The sequence below is a fragment of the Scyliorhinus torazame genome, chromosome 2, assembly GCF_047496885.1.
Source record: "Scyliorhinus torazame isolate Kashiwa2021f chromosome 2, sScyTor2.1, whole genome shotgun sequence".
Classification (NCBI taxonomy): Eukaryota; Metazoa; Chordata; class Chondrichthyes; order Carcharhiniformes; family Scyliorhinidae; genus Scyliorhinus; species Scyliorhinus torazame.
The window spans coordinates 109887540-109914807 of NC_092708.1; the positions used below are offsets into that span (position 1 = coordinate 109887540).

At 53.9% G+C, this 27268-nt stretch overlaps 1 protein-coding gene across 8 annotated transcripts in view; it reads right to left on the reverse strand.

Annotated features, from left to right (window-relative positions):
• Nucleotides 1–27268, reverse strand: part of LOC140390359 (formin-like protein 2) — a 378101-nt gene that overhangs the window by 98654 nt on the left and 252179 nt on the right. For all 8 annotated transcript variants that reach the window (XR_011934621.1, XM_072475506.1, XM_072475489.1 and 5 more), the window contains exons 5-6: nt 25418–25501; nt 23164–23316 (exon numbers count right to left, since the gene is read on the reverse strand). Coding sequence is in view for 7 of the 8 variants with exons in the window: in XM_072475506.1 (XP_072331607.1) it covers nt 23164–23316; nt 25418–25501 (237 nt within the window). In the remaining variant the exon portion in view is untranslated. The remainder of the gene's footprint in view (nt 1–23163; nt 23317–25417; nt 25502–27268) is intronic.

Here is a 27268-nt window from a genome sequence, read left to right on the forward strand (position 1 = left end):
GTACCAGCTGCCTGTGGCAAACGTGCGCACGAACCGGCTTAGTTCGGAGTATTTTAAATTGCACCAGGGGACGAGTCAAGGGTGCCCCCTCTCCCCGCTATTATTTGCTCTAGCCATTGAGCCGCTGGCCATGGCATTGAGAGCCTCAAGGAACTGGCGGGGGCTGGTCTGGGGGGGGTGGGGGGGGTGGGGGGGGGGGGGGGGGGGGGCGTGGGGGGGGGGGGTGCACCGGGTGTCGTTCTACGCGGATGAGCTCCTCCTGTATATTTTGGACCCACTGGAGGGGATTGGGCGGTCATGCGGATCTTGAGGGAATTTGGCAGTTTTCCGGGGTACAAACTGAACGTGGGGAAGAGCGAGTTGTTTGTGACCCAGGCTAAAGGGCAGGAGAGGAGACTGAGGGAGCTGCCGCTTAGGAGGGTAGAGAAGAGCTTTCGCTCCCTGGGAATACAAGTGACTCGGAAGTGGGATTCGTTGCATAAGCTTAATTTGACCCGGCTGGTGGTACAAATGGAAGGGGACTTTAAAAGATGCGACATGCTCCCGCTGTCACTGGCGGGGAGGGTACAGACCGTGAAAATGACGGTCCTTCCCAGATTTTTATTTGTATTTCAGTGCCTCCCCATCTTAATCCCTCAGGCCTTTTTCAAGCGGGTGAATAAGATCATCTCGGGATTTGTGTGGGCGAACGAGACCCTGCGAGTAAAGAGAGTGATGCTGGAACGCAGTCGGGGGGAGGGTGGGCTGGTGTTGCCGAACTTTTGCAACTACTGGCCGGGCAATATAGCTATGATTAGGAAGTGGGTATTGGGGAGGGGGAGGCATGGGAGCAGTTGGAGGCGGCGTCATGTAAAGGCACCAGTTTGGGAGCACTGGTAACGGCACCTCTGCCGTTCTCGCCAGCCCGTTACTCCACAAGTCTGGTGGTGGTGGTGACACTGAAGATCTGGGGGCAGTGGAGGAGACACAAGAGGGTGGAAGACGCGTTGGTCTGAACCCCGATATGTAATAACCACAGGTTTCTACCGGGTAGGATGGATGGCGGGTTCCAGAGCTGGCAGAGGGCGGGTATCAGAAGGATGGGTGACCTGCTTATCGATGGAGCTTTCCCAGCCTGCAGGCACTGGAGGACAAATTTAAACTGCTGCCAGGGAACAGCTTTAGATATTTGCAAGTGCGAACCTTCCTGAGGAAGCAGGTGGTGGCCTTTCCGCTCCTACTGCCACGGGGAATACAGGATAGAGTAGTTTCCGGTACCTGGGTGGGGGAGGGAAGGTGGCAGATATCTACCAGGAGCTGTTGGAGGCGGAGGAAACTCCGGTGGAGGAGCTTAAGGGCAAATGGGAGGAGGAGTTAGGAGAGTTGGAGCCGGGTCTGTGGGCGGAATTTCTTTCTCGTCATGTGCTAGGCTCAGTCTAATCTAGTTTCAGGTGGTCCACCGGGCACACATGACGGCGGCGAGGGTGAGCAAGTTTTTCGGGGTAGAAGACAGATGTGCAAGGTGTGCGGGAAGCCCAGCAAACCATGTCCATATGTTTTGGGCATGCCCGAAGGTTGGAGGGTTCTGGCAGGGGTTTGCCAAGGCAATGTCCAAGGTGCTAGGTACGTGGGTGGTGCCGAGTCCAGAGGTGGCGATCTTTGGAGTGTCAGAAGACCCGGGGGTTCAGGGAGTGAAAGAGGTCAACGTTCTGGCCTTTGCCTCCCTGGTAGCCCGGAAATGGATCCTTTTAATGTGGAGGGACTCGAAACCCCCGAGTGTAGAGACCTGGGTCAATGACATGGCTGGGTTTCTCAGCCTCGAGAAAATAAAGTTTGCCTTAAGAGGATCAATGCTAGGGTTCTCCCGGAGGTGGCAGTCATTCGTCAACTTTCTTGGAGAAATTTAGAATGTGGGCAGTAGCAGCATTCCGAGGGGGGGGGTAAGTGTTATTTTATGTTACTGCATGCGGTGTGTGAAGATAGAGCTGATTGGGGAAATGTCTATTTTTTTCACCATGCTAATGTTCAATATTTACTGGTTTTTTTTATTGTTATAAACTTTTACAAATACTTCAATGAAAATATATATATTTTTTAATTAATTGGGTGAGCAGGCCTCCTAATGCATTCCCGATCAAATTGCAGGGGCAAGTAGGCTACAAAGATGGCATCGTTGACATGGCGCCCAATTTTACAGAGTTCCCCATTCTCCATTCAAACACTGGGGGGCTGTAAAATCCCAGTCGTGATCACTGTTGTAATGCTGGGAAACGTGGCAACCAATTTAGGCACAGTAACATCGCACAAATGCAATAAGAATTGCCAGATAATCTGTTTTTTTATGTAATGTTGGTTGAAGAGTAAACATTGGCCAGAACACTGGGAGAACTCCCCGTCCCTTCTTCAAACAGTGCCAGGGGATGTTTTATATCCTGAGACAGTACACGGGGCTCGGTTTAATATTGCAGTTGATAGATGATACTGAGGGACTACAACACTGAAGGATCAACCTGGAATTATGTCCATGTTTTTAGAGTAAGAAGTCTTACAACACCAGGTTAAAGTCCAACAGCTTTCAGAGCACTGCTCCTTCCAAAGCTAGTGATTCGAAACAAACCTGTTGGACTTTAACCTGGTGTTGTAAAACTTCTTACTGTGCTCACCCCAGTCCAACGGCGGCATCTCCACATCATGTTTTTAGAGTGGGACATGACCCAAGATCTTCTGACTCAGAGGTGAGAGCACTAGCAGGTACGGATTCAAAAGAGAGTGTTTTTTGAGGCGTCAATTAAGATACTAAAAGCAAAGAGTTAAATATGATCTAGGGGGTAAGAAACTGACCTCATTATTTATTCCCATATCTTTTGTGCAATGTGACAAATATTATACATTGACTGTGAACTGTTCCCACTTCATTTTTAAATATAACTATTTTCAAATGTACGTTTGGTAGGATGCCAAGCTGGCAGTGACAGGGTGCCCAGGTGGAACCAGCAATGTCAAGTGCTACCCTGCCCAAAGGGCATGGACAAGAGAGCCTCCAATCCCTTGGGAGACCCCCACGAGTGCCGTCTGATCCCCGTTTGTGGAGACCAGTCCTGAACGGCGCTCGCCTGAGGTCTCCGAGGCGAAGGAGATTGATCCCATGCCTCGGGTAACTCAGGAATATGCACATTAAAGTGAGACTAGTTGCCTCACTTTTTTTTTTTATAAATGTTTTATTGAAAATTTTCTCCCAAACAACAATTTTTCCCCTCTTACAAAGCAAACACAACAATAACAATACAGAAATTTTAAACAATACACAAGTAACAAAACCCCTTTATCTTTGACCTAAACTAAAAAAAAAAAACCTCCCCCCTCCCCCTGGGTTGCTGCTGCTGGTCATCTGTCTTCCCTCTAACGTTCCCCTAGGTAGTCGAGAAATGGCTGCCACCGCCTGGTGAACCCTTGAGCCGATCCTCTCAGGGCAAACTTTATCTGCTCCAGTTTAATGAACCCCGCCATATCGTTTACCCAGGCCTCCAGTCCGGGGGGTTTCGCCTCCTTCCACATGAGTAGGATCCTGCGCCGGGCTACTAGGGACGCAAAGGCCACAACGTCGGCCTCTTTCGCCTCCTGCACTCCCGGCTCTTCCGCAACTCCAAATAGAGCTAACCCCCAGCCTGGTTTGACCCGGGCCTTCACCACCCGCGAAATCACTCCCGTCACTCCCTTCCAATACCCTTCCAGTGCCGGGCACGCCCAAAACATATGTGCGTGGTTTGCCGGGCTCCCGCCACACCTCCCACATTTGTCCTCCACTCCAAAGAACCTGCTCAATCTTGCTCCCGTTATGTGTGCTCTATGTAGCACCTTAAATTGAATCAGGCTAAGCCTGGCGCATGAGGAAGAGGAATTTACCCTGCTTAGGGCATCAGCCCACATACCCTCCTCTATCTCCTCCCCTAGTTCTTCTTCCCACTTTCCTTTTAGTTCGCCCACCGACTCCTCCCCCTCTTCCCTCATCTCTCGGTAAATCTCTGACACCTTGCCCTCTCCGACCCACACCCCTGAAAGCACCCTGTCCTGTATCCCCTGTGTCGGGAGCAACGGAAATTCCCTCACCTGTTGTCTAGTAAATGCCCTCACCTGCATATATCTCAAGAAATTTCCCCGGGGCAACTTATACTTTTCCTCCAATGCTCCCAAGCTCGCAAAAGTCCCATCTATAAATAAATCTCCCACCCTCCTAATTCCCAACTGGAACCAGCTCTGAAATCCTCCATCCATTCTTCCTGGGGCGAACCTATGGTTGTTCCTGATTGGGGACCCCACCAGGGCTCCCCGCACCCTCTGTCGCCTCCACTGTCCCCAGATATTCAATGTTGCCGCCACCACCGGGTTCGTGGTAAACTTTTTAGGTGAGATCGGTAGCGGCGCCGTCACCAGCGCCTCTAAACTCGTCCCTTTACAGGACTTTCTCTCCAGTCTTTCCCACGCCGCTCCCTCACCCTCCATCATCCATTTACGTATCATTGCCACATTGGCGGCCCAATAGTAATCGCCCAAGTTCGGTAGTGCCAATCCTCCTCTGTCCCTACTACGCTGAAGGAACCCCCTCCTTACTCTCGGAACTTGTTGCCTCACTTTAATATGCAGATTTGCTTAAAAGTGATCCTACCCACAATGGGCAGGATTCACATCACAACGTCTCGCGAGATCGCATTAGATTTCGCGAGGCGTTGCGAGCCTGGTAGATCCTGGGAGCGGGGTGCCCCAGCTTTTATCGGCCATGCTGCACCGCGGCGAGCTACCTTCCGGGTGCAGCGTGGCCATTAAATCATGCCCCTTATAGACAAATGCTTAGATAGTGAATTAAACAAAAACTTCATTTCCCTCAGGATTTTCGCAGCTCCATTTCCTCTTACAGATTATAAACTTGAAAGCTCAGTTTTGTGGCGTTTTAAAAAACTGTGTTAATGTTTTTCAGGTACGTTGCACACCGCTGCATAGAACATTAACTGTGGGAGCCAAACATATTGGCTACTTGTACAATCATATTTGGTGCCCCACCAAGGAATACTGTATTTTTGTAGGAGACTGGGGAAGACAAGCTTGCACTGCTGTGCCTGTGTGTTTTAGGTGGACATGTTTTAAATAAGTCATTCAATACAGGAAACAGGAGTGCAATGACTTAACTATGAAGTAAACCGAGGCAGACTGAAGGAACGCTTCTGTGGTTTACTGGCATAATCCAAGAATGAGTCAATGCATTTTGGCTCATTGTGGTTCTTAAGTCTGACAATATCGCCAATATGATTCAAATCACTGCTGCAGTTTACACCATCATCTGACTTTTCCAGTGCTTTTGCAGTATTGCCATATGCTCTCAAACCTCCATTGCTTCCACAATTTGACTTAGTAAGAGTAGTAGTGTTAATCAAGATTTCATATTGCAATTTGCTCCCTGCTGTTTCACACATTTGACTACTTTACAGTGTCGGGCAGTTTCATGAAATAGGAAGAAAGAAAAGTCATGACGAGATTGCTCTCAAACTGCCAAAGACTGACTCACTCTTTTACACAAGAGTGTTCACACCAATCCAATTTAGGATTGATCCTTTGACTAGCACTGTGAATGGCTAAGTTAATACATTAAAAAGTAAGATGAAATATTTGAATACATTCTATAATAATTAATGCTTCTTGCTGAATTCACAAATTCACATTTAATTGTGGGTTTTAATACAGTACAGAAACAGGTTATTTGTCCGTGCTGACATTCATACTCCACTTGAGCCTCATCTAATCCTATCAGCATAATGTTCTATTCCCTTCTTCCTTATGTTTATCTAGCTTCGCCTCAACCACTTCCTGGGCGTCATTCTCCGCCCCCCCAGAGGGTCGGAGAATGGCCGTTGGCCGCCGTGAATCCCGCCCCCGCCCCCGCCGAAGTCTCCGAAGGGAGAAAAGTCGGCGGGGCGTTAATGGCGCCGCTGCCGCGGAGAATGTCAGGGGTTGGCGCAAGGCAGCCGATTTTCGGCCTGCCGATATTCTCCCTTCCGGATGGGCCGAAGTCCCGTCGACGTGATGACCGTTCACGTCGACGTGAATCAAACCTCCTTTTCATCGGCGTGACCCGGTGCTCCAGGTTCACGCCGACCAGCGTGGAGGTGAGTGACGGCCTGGGGGGTTGGCTCTGGGCAGGCAATGGCGTGGCCGCAGTCTGAATGCGTCAGGAGAGGTGTGTCTCGGGTTGTGTGTGTGTGCGGCGGGGGGGGGGGGGGGGGGGGGGGGGGGGGGCGGGGGGGTTAGAGTAGGCTGGGCTCCGGGGGAGTGCCGGGAGGGGGTCCGTGCCGGGGCGGAGGTTGGGGGGGTGTCCGTGCCGGGGTGGAGGTTGGGGGGGGGGGGGGGGGGGGGGGTCCGTGCTGGGGTGGAGGTTGGGGGGGGGGTCCGTGCCGTGCCGGGGTGGAGGTTGGGGGGGGTGTCTGTGCTGGGGTGGAGGTTGGGGGGGGGGGGGGGTCCGTGCCGGGGTGGAGGTTGGGGGGGGGGGGGTCTGTGCTGGGGTGGAGGTGGGGGGGGGGTCCGTGCTGGGGTGGAGGTTGGGGGGGGGGTCCGTGCCGTGCCGGGGTGGAGGTTGGGGGGGGGGTCCGTGCTGGGGTGGAGGTTGGGGGGGGGGGGGTCCGTGCTGGGGTGGAGGTTGGGGGGGGTCCGTGCCGGGGTGGAGGTTGGGGGGGGTCCGTGCTGGGGTGGAGGTTGGGGGGGGGTTCCGTGCAGGGGTGGAGGTTGGGGGGGGGTCCATGCCGTGCCGGGGTGGAGGTTGGGGGTTGGGGGTCCTTGCTGGGGTGGAGGTTGGGGGGGGGGGGTCCGTGCCGAGGAGGGGGATGGGAGGGCAAGTGAGTTGGTCCACCTGGCCAGGTGCCAGCCTCCAACAGTTGGACCCATGCGGTTCATGCCACCTGGCTGGGGGGAGGAGGGGATATGGGCAATGATGACATGTCGTCGTTCCCCTCCCCCCCACCAGGCCGTCATGTTTTCAGATCATCCAGCGATGTTGGCCGCCGTGGTGGCAGCCGCTCATGTCTATGTTGCCCTGGATGAGGAGGAGGAGGAGGAGGAGGAGGAGCGTGCCAGAGAGGCGGCGCAGGCTGCCGCAGAGGGGCAGGCGGCAGCCGCCCAGGCTGGAGGGACACCTGACCGACAGGATGAGGAGGGGGAGGAGGACGTCGCGGCCCCACGGCAAATGAGGCACCCGAGGGCGCCCCATGTGTACCGGCCCCGGCAGTCATACCAGGACCTCACGGACCGGGAATGCAGGAGGAGACTCCGGATGAGCCGGGAAACCGTGGCACACATCTGCCACCTGCTGGCACACCTGTCACCACGTGGCACTGGCGGGGGACACCCTCTCCCTGTGTCCGTCAAGGTTACGGTGGCCCTGAACTTTTATGCAACGGGGTCATTCCAGGCACCGAGTGGGGACCTGTCCGGCATATCGCAGACATCGGTGCATCCGGGCAGTGACAGATGTCCTATATGCCATGGCGCACCGCTACATCTGCTTCCCCGTGGACCGGGCTAGCCAAGATGCCCGGGCCGTGGGCTTCTCTGCCGTTGCCGGGATCCCCATGGTCCAGGGCGCGATCGATGGGATGCACGTCGCCGTGCGGCCACCTGCAGATAACAGGGCCGTGTTCACTAATAGGAAGGGGACCTATTCGATGAACGTACAGGTGGTCTGCGACCACCGCATGATGATCCTGCACGTCTGCGCCCGTCACCCAGGCAGTGCACACGACTCATTCGTGTTGTCGCGGTCATCCATCCCCGGCATGTACGAGGGACGCCATCCCCGGCTGAGGGGCTGGTTGCTGGGCGACAGGGGCTACCCATTGCGATCGTGGCTGATGACGCCTATACGGAGGCCACGCAATGAGGCGGAGAACCGCTACAATGATGCCCATGTAGCGACAAGGGGAGTGATCGAGAGGTGCTTTGGCGTGCTGAAGATGCGTTTCAGGTGCCTGGACCTCTCTGGGGGGCGCCCTCCAGTATCGGTCAGATAGGGTCGGCCGCATCATTGTGGTGTGCTGAGTCCTGCACAACATAGCCCAGCAGAGGGGCGATGTGCCGCAGGCAGAGGAGGGCGGAGTGGAGGAGCAGCAGGAAGAGGCCCAGTCCTCCCCAGATGAGGGGGATGGGGGCAATGGTCAGGGCAGACGGGGTAGACACAGGCGGGTGGCTGTCCACCGTTACCGGCTGGCCCAGCGGGCACGGGACAGACTGATAGACGCCCGCTTCACTGACTAGATGGGCGTGGGAATCGGGTAGTATGGCCACAGACCGCACACCATGGCAACAGCCGACCACCCACACCCCCCACCCATCCACCCACCCAGCACCCTCACCCCCCTCCTCAACCCCACCCACCCCACCCGCATGCACACCACCCCCCCCCCCCCCATTGCCGATCCACCTGCGGCACAACGGGGGGGCTCACACAGTTGCGGGTGGACGCGTGTCTATCGCAGGCCATGGAGGATGATGACAACCCGCCCTGCGATGAGCTCCTGGCTCTACATCGTTGGACTATGTCTGACCCATGGCCACAGTACCACCATCCACCCGGACCATCCCTGCATGCGGCTGTGACACTGCAGCGCACGGTCCCGTCCTCTGCCCGGGGGATGTTGATGGCGGCCCAGGGGGAAGGGGGCAGACTCACCTGGGGCTGAGGTAAGACCACCCGTCACACACACACTTGCGCTCAACGTACATGACACGCCCGCACACTTTGGACAGAGCAGAAAGGCAGCTTCGGTAGGTGTAACATTGACTTTAATAACCAAAGGAGTTCATGCACGTGCCCGAGCCCCTAAAACTCATCTGTGCCCTGCACCCGTGCCAACTTACTCAGTGTCTAATTGTTTGGCCTTACGGGCCCTTTGACTACGTCTACGTGGTTCCCCAGACGGTACAGCAGAACCGAAGGTGGACTCCTGTGATTCCTGCCCTCTGACACTGGATCCCTTTGGCGGCCGTTTCCTGGGGCGTCCTGGCCTAGATGGGCCAGGCTGCAGCCCGGGCGACTGGGATGGCAAGCTGCCAGCCTGTCCTGCCCGTTGCCCACCCGATGCACCTGGGACGGAAGGGGGGGGAGTCCGAGGTGTCACGGTGTACCGGGACCTCCCCTACAGAGGGAGCCGGGACGGACCACACCACCTCCTCCTCCCTCGGGGTGCCCGATGGCCCCCAGGCCTCTACATGGGTGGGGGATGCGAACAGACTGGCCATCCGACGCCCCCCCGACATCTGGCGCTGCCAGTCCTGGAGGCTCGTGCTGGTATCGACAGGGGTCTGCAGGTTTGCAGCCATGGAGCCCAGGGTGTTGGCAAACCCTGTCTGTGACAGTGCGACGCCGGCTCGCACATGGCCACTGGCGACGATGCCCTCAGCGATGGCCTGCTGAGACTGGGCCATGGCCTGCTGAGACTGGGCCATGGCCTGCAGAGACTGGGCTATGGCGTTGAGCGCCTCTGCCATCTGGCGCTGGCACTGGCTCATGGCCTCCTGTGAGAGGGCAGCCATTTCCTGGGCCACAGACGCCGCCTGCACGGAAGGCCCCAGGCCTCGCAAACCGTTCCCCATGTCTGACACCGTCGCACCCATTGCCTCCACCGCGGACGCCACCCGTGCGGTGTCAGCCTGGGTGGCACGCATGACCGGCACCACTCCCAGCTCCTGAACGCGGGTGGACTCCTCCACCTGCGACCGCAGCCGCCGCAAGCCGCCCGTCACCCTCTTCGCTCGTCTCCGGGTCGGTGGTTGCATCGGATCTATGTGTGGCTGTGGTAACTGCAGGAACCCGGGATCCATCTGGGCGGCAGATGTTCGCTTGGGCTGGGCTGCCCTCCGACCGCCCGGTCCCTCTGCTGCTCCTACCTCCACCTGCTGTACCGGGACGGCTGTGTTGTGCGCACCAGTGAGTGTACCAGACGCCTCATCACTAAAGTGCCCAACCGTGGTGAGTGTTTCTGCGATGGTGGAGGGTGTTGGTGACAGCAGTGGCGTTGTGTCGTGCTCTTCGTCCCACTCTGAGTCCATGGCACTTTGGGGTGGGGGTTCGTCTCCACCCATCCACTCTGACTCACTGTCCGGTATTTCATCTTCCTGGGTAGTGCTGTCCCGGGTAGGGGTGTCCTGGGTAGTGCTGTCCCGGGTAGGGGTGTCCTGGGTAGTGGTGTCCTGGGTAGTGGTGTCCTGGGTAGTGGTGTCCTGGGTAGTGGTGTCCTGGCTCGGATGTGACGGGGGCCTGTGGCTGCGCCCCTCATCGCAGGGTGGTCGCTCCCGCATGTGACGGGGGTGTCGTCTCCCTGTTGCTCCAGGTCTCTCCGTCTCCCGTGGTGTGCGAGGGGCATCCTGCGGGCGTCGCATGCTGGAGGGTGCGGGTCTCTCCGTCTCCTGTGGTCTCCGAGGGGCATTCTGCGGGCGGTCTGCATCTGCGGGGATGGGTGCCTGGACGTTTGGTCCTGTGATACACAATGAAGCATGCATGGTTAGACATCAGGCAGTGATCAGGTGATACGGGGAGGGGGATATAGGGGAGGGTGGATATGGGGACGGGCTGTCGGTAGCTCACTCGCTAGTACGCCCCAGACCTCTGCATCAGCAACCTCCCGGTCCTCAGGTCCGCCAGCCAGTTCCAGGGCCCTTTCCTCGTGTACGGTCAGTGGCCTCTCATCAGCGGGCCCTCCTCCAGTCCTCACATGCTCCCTATTGTTGTGTGCGCGCTTCTCCTGTGGGGGGGGGGGGGGGGCAGGGGTAAAAGTCAACAGTGTTAGGCAGGTATATGAATGCACGCCATCGGTTGCGCGTGCATTGCAGAGATTAAGGTTAGGGCTGGATTCACTTGGGGATATGGGGGAGGGGGGGATATGGGGGATATGGGGGAGAGGGGATATGGGGGAGGGGGGATATGGGGGAGGGGGGATATGGGGGAGGGAGGGATATGGGGGAGGGGGGATATGGGGGAGGGGGATATGGGGGATATGGGGATGGGGGGATATGGGGGAGGGGGGGATATGGGGGAGGGGGGGATATGGGGGAGGGGGGATATGGGGGATATGGGGGAGGGGGGGATATGGCGGAGGGGGGATATGGGGGAGGGGGAGATATGGGGGATATGGGGGAGGGGGATATGGGGGAGGGGGGATATGGGGGAGGCTCACCCTGCCTGCTCTGACGAGGTCATTCACCTTCTTGTGGCACTGGGTGCCTGTCCATGGTGTCAGGGCCGCAGCGGTGACGGCCTCTGCCACTTCCCTCCACAGACGCCGGCTGTGGCGTGGGGCAACTCTGCGGCCGTGCCCGGGATACAGGGCGTCCCTCCTCTGCTCCATCGCGTCCAGGAGCGCCTCCACATCGCGTGACTCGAACCTCGGGGCTGAGCGACGGCCAGCCATCCAGTCGGGTGTTGCGGTCGGGTGTTCTGGTCGGGTGGGGGGGAGCAGCGCGGCCTTATGAGCCGTCACGCCGTGCGGCGTGTATGACGCTGCACGGCGTGAACCACTGCGCAAGCGCGGATCCCGTTACGTCGCTGCTAGCCCATTTCGGGCCGGAGACTATCGACCCATTTTTCCGACGTGACGCAAGTCGGATTTGCGCCGATAACGGAGAATTTCGCCCCCTGTGTCAGTGAGCTCCACTTTTTATTACTCTTTACATATAGTTTCTTATAATTTCCTAATTTGATTGCTCGATGACTATTTTACGCTGATGGCCTCTCTTTTGCTCCACCCCATTCTTTCTATGTCAACCCCACCAAAGCCTTTCCTAATTTTAAAGTCTTCTATTTGGTCACCCCCTCCTCAGCTTTCTCTTTTCAAATTGAAATTCAGGTTGGATGCTAGAAGGGCAGTAGCTAGGAGCTGGCTTCAAGTGCTCATTCTGCTACATTCAGCGCATTATCCTTGCAATAAGCCGATAAGACTCTCAAGAAGTGGGTAGCTTATGCATAGCCACAGGGGCAAGGAATTCCGTCCATGGAATCGAATCCCAGCACAAGTCAGAGCTTTCCAGGAAAGAGAGGAGAAATTTAGAAAGGACAAGAAAGAAAAGGTGCAGGGTAAACATTTTCTCAAAAAATAATTAACAAGTTAAAGCAAGGGAAAAAGAAATCCTATTTAACATTAATGCAAACAGTAAAACACTTTTCATTTACATACTTTGGTTGGCAAGGTGAAAGGAGAAAGGGCAGCACGGTAGCATTGTGAATAGCACAATTGCTTCACAGCTCCAGGGTCCCAGGTTCGATTCCCGGCTTGGGTCACTGTCTGTGTGGAGTCTGCACATCCTCCCCGTGTGTGCGGGGGTTTCCTCCGGGTGCTCCGGTTTCCTCCCACAGTCCAAAGATGTGCAGGTTAGGTGGATTGACCATGATAAATTGCCCTTAGTGTCCAAAATTGCCCTTAGTGTTGGGTGAGGTTACTGGGTTATGGGGATAGGGTGGAGGTGTTGACCTTGGGTAGGGTGCCGAATGGCCTCCTTTTGCACTGTAAATTCTATGAAAGCAGTATAAATTTTAAAACCAGGATGTATTTCTTGGACAGTCATCTGAACAATTGAGATCACAATTGCTCATCTGTTAGTGATGTCTGTGCTAGACAGGATCCTGGGATAACATTTTCTATTCATCTGAGAACAATAGCCCCATTTAGAATACATTTTAAGGATCATACTGCAGATTTTAACTGCAACCTAAAAACAAACTAATCCAGTGACTGGTGGATGAACAGAAACTGTTCCTTAGCTGATGTGATAAGCACGTGTTTGAGTTGGAGTTCTTAGCAAGCCTTGTGTTGTAGTCACGTTGTATGCTAATCCACCACCGATCTGCCCAAAGCTATCACCGTTTATATTTAGCAATGATCTCTGATCGACTATAGGAATGTTTCTACTTGAACACAACCAGCTAAAGGCTCAAGCCCACTTAGTCTTCTCAGCAGACTTCCCTAGACCTAGAACCTAGAAGGATGGCTTCAGGAGAACTAGTGTAAGACGGTGACGAATGTTTCTAACATTTATCTGAATTAGCAATGGAGATCCTCTGTGATTTTAAGTGGTTGATATTGCATCTTGAAATAAGAATACTCACAATGATTATTATTGTAAAATTTATGAGTAGGATTTTGTTTTCTTTTGTTATCGATTACTCCATTTCATTTTGATGTTACAGCGCAGCTATGCACTACTCTCCAGGGGTGGCAGGGTTCAATCCACAAAGCATATCGGTGCCCCGCTTTCTTACATTGAGAACTGGTGTTTCTCAGAGAAATTCTTTCTCAATTCCCTCGGACTTCTTGGTCAGAAGTAGAAGGTTTAATCTTTAGGAGAAAACTTAAGTTCAGGACGGAAAAGTAGAGCTTGACCATCCAACCCACAAGGCAAATTTTGCCATCTGATGAAAGAACACGGTTGTCAGTAATGGTGCGGAATACCCAGGTGAGGAAAATATGTAAGAAAGGGTTGGTTCTGGAGAGGACCAAACTGAGGAAAATAAAGGCAGACAGCACCATTTGAAAATATAAATGTTTGTTTTATTGGTGAAGCGTGCTCATATTCAGCTGCAAAGAATATGTACTAACATTTAAGTGGCAATATAACACCTTGCAATGAACAGCATTAGTAAGAAGTGATAACCCTTATGAGGATCATGAGGGATCACTCATTGATCTCCCTGTGGAGCTTGTGGAGTACGGGTTCCTATAGTAACAGGAGGAGGCCCATCCAGCTGGGACTCGTTAACGAGCCTTTTAAATACCTTTCCAGATCCGGACTGGGAGTTCCTGCTAGGTTTGTATGTCATGGTTGAAGCTTTACTTTTGAGTGAAAATAAATTTGGTTTAACCTTTATCGTCCTGTCTCCTGGATTACTACACTGGCGACAAGGAACAAGAACGGGATTCTGGACAACCCTGCTTAAAAGAAAAACACCTCCAGTAAGAAGGGTACGAGGACAGCCCAGAAATGCCGTCATTTGGGAAACCTGAGCCATATGATGTGGGTTTGGAGGATTGGACCCAGTATGCCAAAATAATGCACTATTTATTTTGTATGAATGGCATAGAGGGTGACGACCGGTAGAAGGTAATCCTTTTGACTGCCTGTGGAGCGCAGATATTCGGCATCATTAAGGGCATAATTTACCCAGCGGCCTCGGATTAAAATCTTTTACTGAGTTGGTGGACTTTGTGATAAACCACTACGACCCAAGATTATCAGTTATTCTCCAGCACTATTGGTTCAATACAGCCGGAAGGCTCTCTGGAATGCCTGCAACATTGTTCCTGACCAGGCACAAGAAACTGGCTGAGCACTGTGAGTATGGGCCATCCCTGCAGGAGATGCTATGGGACTGGCTGGTATAATAATAATAATCTTTATTGTCGCAAGTAGGCTTACATTAACACTACAATGAAGTTACTGTAAAAATTCTCTAGATTGTGGGATAAACAAAGTCACGACACAGAGAAAACTGCTTGCCAAATCCACTCATGATCTTAAAAGAGCCATAGAACTGGCGCTGTCCCTGGAAAATGCTGTAAAAGAGGCCCAGGATTTCCAAGGTTGAGTGGGCTGCAGCGTTCTTAGTGTCTAACGTCTTCCATATTTATAAACCAGACTCTCCGAAGAAAGCACCTCTGCGCCCCACCCACCACCTGGTCACTACACAGCCACGGCGCACAAGGACATGGGCCAACGACAGCAAAACTCCAGGACTGTTAGAGAAGCTTCCCAGGAGGACTTTGGGGAGCAGTCATGAGAGTGCTATACCTGCAGCTGAAAAATACACCCAAGGCAAGGCTGCCAGAATCGTCAGTACGCATTTTGTCCAGGCCGGAAGCTAAAGGCACCTCAGGCCCGGGCCCTGAAAATTCACCAGCCCGAATAGGACAAACTAATGCAGTTGAACTGCATCACCACGCCCAATGCTGCCCCTATTAAAATTAAAATCCAGGTCAATGATCACCGATTGCAAATGGAAGTGGACACCGGGGCCGTCGTCTCCATTGTGGGGGAGTAGACGTTCCAAGCCGGCATTACACCCCTGTGCCTGTGGGGCACCAAGGCCAGGTTGGCCGTGTACATGGCGGAGCCCTACAAATCGTAGGAATACCCGTGACCCTGGTCGCCCATGGGCGACAGATGGTCCAACTTCTCCTCACCGTCGTACACGGACCAGGACCCAGTCAACTGACTGGCTGCAAAAAATCCAATTGGACTGGCAGTAGACCTTCAGGATACAAGCCAGGGGTCTGTTTGAAGACGTTGGGAAATATCCCGAGGTGCAAGATTAAAGACGCAAGGGCAAAGATCTACATGCACCAGGAGGTCCTGCCTAAATATTTCCGGGCAAAACTGGTCGTTTATTCCTTGATTACTGTGGTAAACCACTGTGTTCTGATATTAGAGGTTGTACGGTAGAACCTGCACTACAGGTTCATCTGTGGCCCCTGCATGCTAGCTCCGCCCAGGAGACAGGGTATAAATATGCGTGGCCTCCAGCTCGCAGCCATTTCGCCAGCTGCTGGGGGAGGCCACACATCTGATACTAATAAAGCCTCAGTTTGGATTCAACTTCGTCTCCAGCCAAATTGATCGTGCCTCAATTTATTAGTATCAGATTCAGAAGATGGACCTCCGTATCAAACCAGATTGCCTGCAGCTGGATCCACACTCCAGCGACGCCAGAAAGGACTTCCAGCACTGACTAGCTTGTTTTGAAGCGTATATCAACGCGGCGCCGACCCCTGTTCCAGAGGCTCAGAAGATCCAGATATTGTACTCCAGACTCAGCTCCAAAGTCTTTCCGCTGATCCAGGATGCACCCAATTACGCTGATGCCATGACTCGACTCAAAGAAAATGATGAACAGAAGACGAACACCCTCCTCGCCAGGCACGCGCTCGCAACTCGTACTCAACTACCTGGTGAGTCAATCGAGGACTTCTGGAGGGCCCTGATCCCACTCATTCGGGACTGTGACTGCCAGGACGTTACAGCTAAGGAGCACTCAGATCTCCTTATGCGAGACGCTTTTGTGACTGGGATTGGGTCTGATATTATCAGGCAGCGGCTCATGGAAGGGGCCACGCGCGACCTCGCAGAGACTAAAACACTAGCGCTCTCCATGACGGTCACCCTGCGCAATATCCAGTCCTACGCCCCCAACCGCGCGGCCCACTCCTCCTATGCTACATGGGCCCCACACGCAGCCTCCCCAGCGGGGGCGCTACCCACCCAATACGCCTGCGCTACGCGCCAGCCAGCGATCCCCGGGGGGCCCGGTGCTAATTTTGCGGCCAGCAAATACACCCCCGCCAACGCTGCCCGGCCCGCGCTGCCCTTTGTATGGCCTGCGGGAAGAAGGGCCACTTCGCTGCGGTGTGACAGGCCCGCTCAGCACCCACCCCCCACCGGTCACGGACAATGGGCGCCGCCACCCTCCTCTCCTCCCAGGCCATGTGCGACCAATGGGCCATCTTCGCCTCCACGCAACACGTGCGTTTCATGGGCACCGCCATTTTGTAACCGCAGCACATGGACAGCAACGGCATTCCAGGACCTCAACTCAACGGCCCCCTCACTACCCGACGATCAACCACAGCTCGCCTCCATGGCTCTCGACATAACCTGACCAACGCATCCACCAGCGTGAAAGTCAACGGCCATGTGACCTCCTGCCTACTGGACTCCGGGAGCACCGAGAGCTTTGTACACCCAAATACGGTAAGGCGCTGCTCCCTTAAGGTACACCCTACCAATCAAAAAATCTCCCTGGCCTCCGGATCCCATCGCGTAGCGATCCGGGGGTACTGCACGGTCATGCTCACAGTCCAAGGCGTAGAGTTCCACGGCTTTCGCCTCTCCATCCTCCCTAGCCTCTGCGCTGCACTTATCCTCGGCCTGGATTTCCAGTGCAACCTCCAGAGCCTGACACTTAAATTCGGCGGACCCTTACCACCCCTCACTGTGTGCGGCCTCGCGACCCTAAAGGTCGATCCTCCTTCACTCTTTGCCAATCAAACTCCAGATTGAAAACCCGTCACCACCAGGAGCAGACGGTACAGCACCCAGGATAAGGCCTTCATCAGGACCGAGGTCCAGCAGTTGCTTCGGGAAGGCATCATCGAGGCCAGCAACAGCCCCCGGAGAGCTCAAATGGTAGTGGTTAAATCTGGGGAGATAAAACGAATGGTCGTGGACTACAGCCAGACCATCAACAGGTACACGCAGCTCGACGCGTACCCCCTCCCACACATATCTGACATGGTTAACCAGATTGCACAGTACCGGGTCTCCTCAACGGTGGACCTGAAATCCCCCTACCACCAGCTCCCCATCCGTAAATCGGACAGTCCATACACCGCCTTCGAGGCAGACGGTCGGCTATTTCACTTCCTTAGGGTCCCCTTTGGCGTCACCAACGGGGTTTCGGTCTTCCAAAGGGAGATGGACCGAATGGTCGACCGGTACGGTTTGCGGGCCACGTTTCCGTACCTAGACAATGTGACCATCTGCGGGCATGACCAGCAGGACCACGATGCCAACCTTCCTAAATTTCTCCGCACCGCCACTCTCCTCAACGTCATGTAGAACAAGGAGAAGTGTGTGTTCCGCACAAACCGCTTAGCCATCCTCGGCTACGTGATCCAGAACGGAGTTCTGGGGCCCGATCCCGACCACATGCGCCCCCTCATGGAGCTCCCCCTCCCCCACTGCCCCAAGGCCCTCAAACGTTGCCTGGGGGTTCTTCTCATATTACACGCAGTGGGTCCCAAACTATGCGGACTAGGCCCGCCCATTCATACAGTCCACTCACTTCCCCCTGACGGCTGAGGCCCAACAGGCCTTCGCCCGGATCAGAGCTGATATTGCCAAAGCTGGAAAGCACGCTGTAGACGAAACACTTCCATTCCAAGTAGAAAGCGACGCATTGGACGTTGCCCTTGCCGCCACCCTCAATCAGGCAGGCAGGCCCGTGGCCTTCTTTTCCTGCACCCTCCATGCCTCCGAAATTCGGTACTCATCCGCCGAAAAAGAGGCCCAGGCTACCGTTGAGTCTGTGCGACATTGGACGCATTACCTGGCCGGCAGGAGATTTACTCTCCTCACTGACCAACGGTTGGTAGCCTTCATGTTCAACAACACACAGCGGGGCAAGGTCAAAAATGATAAAATCTTGCGGTGGAGGATCGAGCTCTCCACCTATAATTATGAGATTAAGTATCGCCCTGGCAAACTCAACGAGCCCCCGGACGCCCTATCCCGAGGTACATATGCCAGCGCACATGTAGACCAACTCCGGACCCTGCACGACAGCCTTTGTCACCCAGGGGTCACTCGGTTGTACCATTTCATTAAGGCACAAAATTTGCCCTACTCCGTCGAGGAAGTAAGGACAATCACCAGGGATTGCCAGGTCTGTGCGGAGTGCAAGCCGCACTTCTACCGGCTGGACCGCGCGCGCCTGGTGAAGGCCTCGCGCCCCTTTGAACGCCTCAGTGTGGATTTCAACGACCCCCTCCCCTCCTCCGATCGACACACATATTTCCTCAGTGTGATCGATGAATACTCCCGGTTTCCCTTCGCCATCCCACGCCCCGACATGATGTCTGCCACCGTCATTAAAGCCCTCAATTCTATCTTCACTCTGTTCGGCTTCCTCGCCTACATCCACAGTGACAGGGGATCCTCATTCATGAGTGATGAGGTACGTTAGTCCCTGCTCAGCAGGGGTATCGCCTCCAACAGAACGATGAGCTACAACCCCCGGGGAAACGGACAGGTAGAAAGGGAGAACGGGACGGTATGGAGGGCCGTCCAGTTGGCCCTGCGGTCCAGGAATCTCCCGGCCTCCTGCTGGCAAGAGGTCCTCCCTGATACACTACATTCCATTCGCTCATTACTCTGCACTGCCACTAACAGTACACCGCATGAACGTCTTTTTGCCTTCCCCAGGAAGTCCACATCCGGGATATCGCTCCCAACTTGGTTTACAGCTCTGGGAACCGCGCTTCTCCGTAAACATGTGCGGCTCCACAAGGCGGATCCGTTGGTAGAGAGGGTGCACCTACTCCACACAAACCCACAGTACGCCTAAGTGGCGTTCCCCGACGGCTGCCAGGATACCGTCTCCCTCAGGGACCTGGCACCAGCAGGTTCCACCCCCGGCGCCACCCTCCCCTCCCCCGCCGCTCCCATCACCCCCCCCCCCAGGACCATCTGTCCTCCCCCTACCCACGCCTGTCGATGAAGAGGATTTTGGCACGCTCCCGGAGTCAACTTCGACCACGACAGCGCCCACATCGCCGTCAGCACTTCGCCAATCTCAAAGAACCATCAAGGCACCGGACCGGCTGAACCTCTGACCGGCCCGCCGGATGCCAAGAGACATTGTTTTTTGCTGCTCTGTAAATATTAACATTTCTAATTGTATATAGTTATCCGCCACCCCCACCAGACTCAATTTTAACAGGGGGTGAATGTGGTAAACCACTGTGTTCTGATATTAGAGGTTGTACGGTAGAACCTGCACTACAGGTTCACCTGTGGCCCCTGCATGCTAGCTCCACCCAGGAGGCGGGGTATAAATATGCGTGGCCTCCAGCTCGCAGCCATTTCGCCAGCTGCTGTGGGAGACCACACATCTGATACTAATAAAGCCTCAGTTTGGATTCAACTTCATCTCCAGTCAAATTGATCGTGCCTCAATTACCAAGGTAGAGGCTGAACTTGGGTCTCTGGAGCACCTTGGCATCATACGATCAGTACAGTTTGTGGAATGTGCTGCGCCTATGGTTCCATTACTAAAACTCAACAAAACAGTCTATCTTTGTGGAGACTATAAATTGATTGTCAACAGAGCCCCCCGCCTTGACCATTTCCCTATTGAAGATCTCTACACTAAGCTGGCTGGAGGCCACACATTTACCAAGCTGGGCATGAGCTAAGCGCAACTCCAGCTGTAGCTCGATATGGCATTCAGGAAGAGTGACACTATCAACATCCATAAAGTGTTGTATGAAACACCCACCTGCTTTTTGGTGTCCCATTGGCGTGCACCACTTTCCACCGTGTAATGGAAAATATCCTTCAAGGGCTCCCAAGGGTGGCAGTTTACCTGGATGATGTGTTTATCACAGGAGCCACTGACAAGGAACACCTGGCAAACTTGGAGGAAGTCCTGCGACAATTCTCCGATGCAGGCATCCGCCTCAAGCAGGCGGGCGAGGTGACATACCTTGGTTAACGCGCCGATAAAGACCTTGTAGAGGACAAAGTGAAGGCCATAAAAGGGACGCCGACCCCATGAGACACGACAGAATTGAAGTCATGCCTAGGCCTCATCAATTATTATGGGAAATGCATCCGCAACTAGGCCACCTTACTGGTCATGGAAGGTGCCACAGGACGAAGCATTCACAAAAATGAAGCAACAGCTACTGTCATCCAATATCTTGCCGCATTTCGATCCCACAAGGCCACTGGTACCAGCATGCAAATCCTCTCCCTACGGAGTAGGGGCGATCCTTTCCCATCATTGGGATGATGGCACAGAGCAACCGATTGCATATACTTCACAAACTCTTGCAGATGCAGAGCCATGCTATGCAGAAATCGAAAAAGAACATCTGACCATGATATTCGGAGTGAAGAAATCCAATCACTAACTCTAAGGCCAACACTTTACGATAATCTCGGACCATAAACCCCTGTTGGGTCTTATTAACGAGGACAAGGAGATCCCATCCGTTGCCTTGACTTGGATTCAGTGCTGAGCACTCTTGTTGGCACCATATGAATACTGCTTCGGGCACCGCCCAAGAGCGCGCAAGGCCAATTTTGGCACTCTGAGTAGCCTACCGTTACCCACAAACTCACTACACACCTCTTCTCCCCACTCCCCCCCCCGGCCCGAGAATGGACACCCTGCCTATATCCAGCAGGCAGATCCAGACATGGACCCAGAAAGACCTCATGATGACGAAACTGCACCACATGATCCTAAACGGCGGAATCCAAAGACACCCTATGGCCACAAAGGCCTTGGGTAGGGGTACATGCGGACTTCACCAGGCCATTTATGGGGTCAATGTTTTTGATCTTGGTCGACATCCATTTTAATGGATGTACATAAATCGGATGTCCTCCACTACTTCCACTTCTACTAGAGATAATCTGCATCAATCATTTAGCACTCATGGGATACCGGAGGTCCTCGTGTCCGACAATGGGACCCCCTTCACCAGTGGATAATTCCAGACATTCACTAGGCCCAGTGGGATGAAGCACATTCGGACAGCGCCCAACCCCATTTTCTAATGGCTTGGCCGAGCAGACCGTCCAAACGTTTAAAACAGTATGAATAAACAGACCACCAGCTCGCTCAACATCAAACTGGCTCGGTTCCTTGTCACGTCACCTTACAACAGGAGTTATGCCAGCAGAAGTGCTGATGAGCCGACCCCTCCGTACTAAACACCTTCTACTGTTTACCAATTTTAGTGGAAAAGTGGAGTCAAAACAGGAGAATCTAAAGCAAAATTATGACACCCGACGAATCGATAGGACTCTCAGGCTGGGAGATACTGTCTACATTCGCAATTTCAGAGATGGGTCCCTGTTTTAGCACAGTGGGCTAAACAGCTGGCTTGTAATGTAGAACAAGGCCAGCAGCGCGGGTTCAATTCCCGTAACAACCTCCCCGAACGGGCGCCGGAATATGGCGACTAGGGGCTTTTCGCAGTAACTTCATTGAAGCCTACTTGTGACAAAAAGCGATTATTTTTTTATTTATATCCCAGGGGTGGTAGTTTCGAAGACTGACCCCGTGTCATACAAGGTCAAGGCCAGGGAGAGGGCATGTGGACCATCATCAGAGCAGGAAGCCCTCGACCACGGAAACTACTTCAGGTGGGGTAACGCCCTCAATGTCCTTGGAACCTACTGCCAGGCAGGAGACTCAACCCATAGTACACCCAGGAGTCCCCTCCCCCTCCCCAAGAGGACGGAGACTCATGCTCTGACATGGAGACTGAGGGGATGGACTCGCAACCAGAAATTGACGTTGGTGGGTAACAACCATCAGTGGCACTTCAACCTCAGTGCGGAAGTGACGATTCCGCGGTCTGCTTTACCCCCACCAGATCCGACTCCACTGACTATGAACTCGAGGCCGCTTACATAGAACATACAGTGCAGAAGGAGGCCCTTCGGCCCTTCAAGTCAGCACCGATCCACTGAAGCCCCCAATTCCACCCTATCCCCATAACCCAATAACCCCTCCTAACCTTTTTCGTCACTAAGGGCAATTTATCATGGCCAATCTACCTAACCTGCACGTCTTTGGACTGTGGTTGGAAACCGGGGCACCCGGAGGAAACCTATGAAGCAGCGAAGGTGACCTCATGGTCGTCAGAGTGAGGGAGAGGACGGGTTGTGATAACCCTCATGAGGATTATGAGGGACCACTCACTGATCTCCCTGTGGGGCTCGTAGAGTACAGGTTCCCCATGGTAACAGGCGAAGGCCCATCCAGCTGCGCCCCATTATCGAGCCTTTAAGTACCGTCCCAGACCTGGACTGGGTGTTACTGTTAGTCCTGGGACACTAGTGCTGTATTGTACGGGTGCATTTTTACTTTTGAGTTAAAATAAATTTGGTTTAACCATTATCTTCGTGTCTACATATGATATTTTTTAAATTGTTAAAAAATTAAGTGGGTTTATGATCCAAGTTGTTTTTGCCAGTGGGCGAGATCTTCCAGCTGTTCAGGTAAGCAGAATCTTCCGGTTCTGCCGACGGCACACCCCACCACAGGATTCCCAGTGGCATGGCGTGGATTTAATGGCTAATCCCATTGACAGCGGCAGGACCAGAAGATCCCGCCACTGGCCAATGGCGGGCCGCATCCTGCTGCCGAGAAACACGCCATGGTGAGGCCAGAGAATCTCGCCCAGGATGTTTGTAACCAGTGAGGATGTTAGGTTGAAGATTCCACCTCAAATGGACCAAGTTGACAGAAGATATAAAATGATATGCAAGTTTAGATTTGTCTTCATCACAACTTTTAAAAAAATGAAATCACACTATGATTAACTCCCTAGCATAAAAAGTAGAGGTTTTCTGTCATCAACCTACCGTAATGTCGAATGCCTGGAAGACCGGGCCAGGCTGTTACCAACAGGTGATGGCAGATTACTACCTCGATGTAAATCCTCAATAGACCGGCTCCAAGGTTTGGATTTATCCACTGCATTTTCCACATTATTTTCCACACTTTCAAAATCAAATCTAGAGGCAAGTTGCATAAAATCAGATTTAAAAAAGTATCCATTAATCAAAAATAAAGGGAGGGATTTTCCGTCCCGCCCCCAGGATTCTCCGTCTCGCCAGCCGGCCAGTGGGTTTCCCATTGTGGGCAATCCCACGCCGTCGGGAAATCCCAAGGGCTGCCGGTGCAACGGAGAATCCCGAGAGCAGAGAATCCAGCCCAAGGTCAAACATATCTGACGTTAACAAACAAGAGGTCATCAAATCAACATATCCCAAAATGCATATGTAGTGCAGCTATTGGAGTAGAAGGCAAGTGGCTAACTGGATAGAATTAACCTGGGCTTTACTCCCTAGGCTGGCAATCTATGCTCCATAACAAATCTCAATATTACCTAAATAATACAACTAAGTAGAGGGTAACAAAGTTCTGTTACAGTGAAACTTACTTTCTCACCTCTTTAAGTCGTGCTCTTCAGCATATATTATGCAGACACAGACAAATTATATTCGTATTGAAGAAATGGTGAGGGGGGAAAAATCCACATAACGCACATTATCAAAGTACTTTGTTGGACAGTTTTAAGCCAGTACTTTGAAGAACAGTAAAGCCAAATAAGTTGCAAGCTGCCTCTACTCCTACCATATGATTAGACATATATAGCCTTTAAAAGGAGATCTTTCCAGCTAATCTGAGATCACGGGACAAAGAAAGGTCTGAGGCACTATTGATAATACAAAGGCCCAGATTTTACAGTCAGTGGTGGAGCAATGGCTCTTGCCACTGACCTCAAAATAAAAAGAGGCCCAGCAATCTCAGTGGCATGATTTTCCCCTTTTGTTGCAGCATTTTAAATCTGGCACCAAGCCAAGGGGTATCCTGGTGTGCAGCAGAACTGATGTCAGCAAGCAATCACACTGAAGTATTTTGTTGAATAACTACACAGCAAACTAGGAAGATAAAACCACTTAAGGGGAAGCATTTCACATTTCTATAAATTACATTCCACCTGCAATATTCTTGGCTACTCACTATACTTGTTTTCTTAAGCCGTTTCATGAATAGTTCATCCTATTTTTTTTTTGCTGCCCCCCCAAATTTGCAACCCCTGGGCAACAGCCCCATTTGCCTAGTGGTTGCACCAGTCCTGGTTACAGTCTCAAATAAACACTAATAGATTTGTCAAACATGATTTTCTTTAGATATATCCGTGTTGACTCTGTTTAATCATATGATGTTTTGCTAAATGCTCTGTTACCATGCCCTTAATAATAATCGAGCAATTTCCCTACTACTGATGTCAAGGAAACTGGCCCACAGCTGGCCATTTTGTCTCTCCATCCTTTCTTGAACAGCGGTATCATGTTTACTACTTTCCAATGAACGAGGCCTGCTCTGGAATCCAGGTAGTTCTGGAAGATCAAAACCAAATGCAACCACTATCTCTTTACTTACCATTTTTAAAACCCGAGGCAAGTGGCCATTAGGTTGAGGGGATTTGTTGGCTTTTGGCCCTATTAATTTCCCTAGCCCTATTTCTTTACTAATGGCAAGTCTTTAGTCAACAAGATACAATTTTTTCAAGGCATTTTAAAGCGAGACCAACACCCTAAGAGTGGAAGTTTTCAATAAGCCAACTGATTTCCAATTAATTCCAGTCTGGGATATGGTGTGGTGTGTGCGGTGTAGAACCAGTAACAGCATTTCTGGATTTCTGCATTACTCTGTGTATGTGTGGACTCTAGAAATTGCTGTCAGTTTCAATGGAGTAATGAAGGAAAATATTGACATTTATCCATCATTATCACAGCAAAATCTGGACCAAACACTGGTGGCTGTCACCTATGTCTTTCTCTTGATATAAGGGTTCACTGTGTTCTGTAAAAGTATTTTCACTGAATTTCTCGTGCTTACTAATTCCTGGAAAAATATCAAACAACCTTTGGAAGTTTGTGCCAACCACTTGAAAAATAACGAACAAGTGCTATCATGTGGCATTTCTTTTCACATTGAAGAAAAGATAAAGACAAAAACTTTATTTTACTGGGATTTTTTCCAGTTCTGGATTGAAAGTCTTACATACATACTGTTTGCTGGTTAGTGATCAGAAAGGACACTTACGTAACTGCGTACTGTGCAAATGAAAGGTACTCCACCAATATGTCTAGACCTTGGTTTTCTTCATTCAGAAACTCTCGCACCCAACTGTGAAAGAAGAAAATGCACAGAAGGGCCACATTAGTACACTGTTAACAGCTTTAGAAAACCTACTGAAATAATCCAGATCAAAGCAGCTCACCTCAGCCAAGTCTTCCATAAAGGCAATGCAAACAAAATAAAAACCAAGACAGTTCATCACAGATACAGTATGCTACAAACAACACTTCATCTCTGATAGGGTCAAAACATCATTAAATGGGTGACGGCCTGGGGGGTGGCCGCAGGAGAGGTGATGCCGTGGCCGCAGTCTGTGTGTGTAGGGGAGAGGTGTGTGTGGGTGGGTGTGCAGCCGGGGGTAGAGTGGGGTGGGCTTCGGGGAGTGCCGGAAGTGGGGGTGAGTGCCGGGAGGGTGGGTGAGTGCCGGGGACGGGAGGATGACTGCCGGGGAGGGGGACGGGGAGGTGCGTGCCGGGGAGGGGGACGGGGAGGTGCGTGCCGGGGAGGGGGATGGGGAGTGGGGTGCGTGCTAGGGAGGGGGACGGGAGGATGACTGCCGGGGAGGGGGACGGGGAGGTGCGTGCCAGGGAGGGGGAACGGGGAGGTGCGTGCCGGGGAGGGGGACAGGGAGGTGCATGCCGGGGAGGGGGACGGGGAGGTGCGCGCCAGGGAGGTGCGTGCCGGGGAGGGGGATGGGAGGATGACTGCCGGGGAGGGGGACGGGGAGGTGCGTGCCGGGGAGGGGGATGGGGTGCGTGCTGGGGAGGGGGACGGGAGGATGACTGCCGGGGAGGGGGATGGGGAGGTGCGTGCCGGGGAGGGGGACGGGGAGATGCGTGCCGGGGAGGGGGACGGGGGGGTGTGTCGGGGAGGGGGACGGTGCGTGCCGGGAAGGGGGACAGGGAGGTGCGTGCCAGGGAGGTGTGTGCCGGGGAGGGGGACGGGAGGATGACTGCCGGGGAGGGGGACGGGGAGGTGCGTGCCGGGGAGGGGGATGGGGGATGGGGTGCGTGCTGGGGAGGGGGACGGGAGGATGACTGCCGGGGAGGGGGACGGGGAGGTGCGTGCCGGGGAGGAGGACGGGGAGGGGGACGGGGGGGGGTGCGTGCCCGTGAGGGGGACGGGGAGGTGCGTGCCGGGGAGGAGGACGGGAGGATGACTGCCGGGGAGGGGGACGGGGAGGTGCGTGCCGAGGAGGGGGACGGGGAGGTGCGTGCCGGGGAGGGGGATGGGGGGTGGGGTGCGTGCTGGGGAGGGGGACGGGAGGATGACTGCCGGGGAGGGGGACGGGGAGGTGCGTGCTGGGGAGGGGGATGGGGGGTGGGGTGCGTGCTGGGGAGGGGGACGGGAGGATGACTGCCGGGGAGGGGGACGGGGAGGTGCGTGCCGGGGAGGGGGATGGGGGGTGGGGTGCGTGCTGGGGAGGGGGACGGGAGGATGACTGCCGGGGAGGGGGACGGGGAGGTGCGTGCCGGGGAGGGGGACGGGGAGGTGCGTGCTGGGGAGGGGGATGGGGGGTGGGGTGCGTGCTGGGGAGGGGGACGGGAGGATGACTGCCGGGGAGGGGGACGGGGAGGTGCGTGCCGGGGAGGGGGACGGGGAGGTGCGTGCTGGGGAGGGGGATGGGGGGTGGGGTGCGTGCTGGGGAGGGGGACGGGAGGATGACTGCCGGGGAGGGGGACGGGGAGGTGCGTGCCGGGGAGGGGGATGGGGGGTGGGGTGCGTGCTGGGGAGGGGGACGGGAGGATGACTGCCGGGGAGGGGGACGGGGAGGTGCGTGCCGGGGAGGGGGATGGGGAGGTGCGTGCCGGGGAG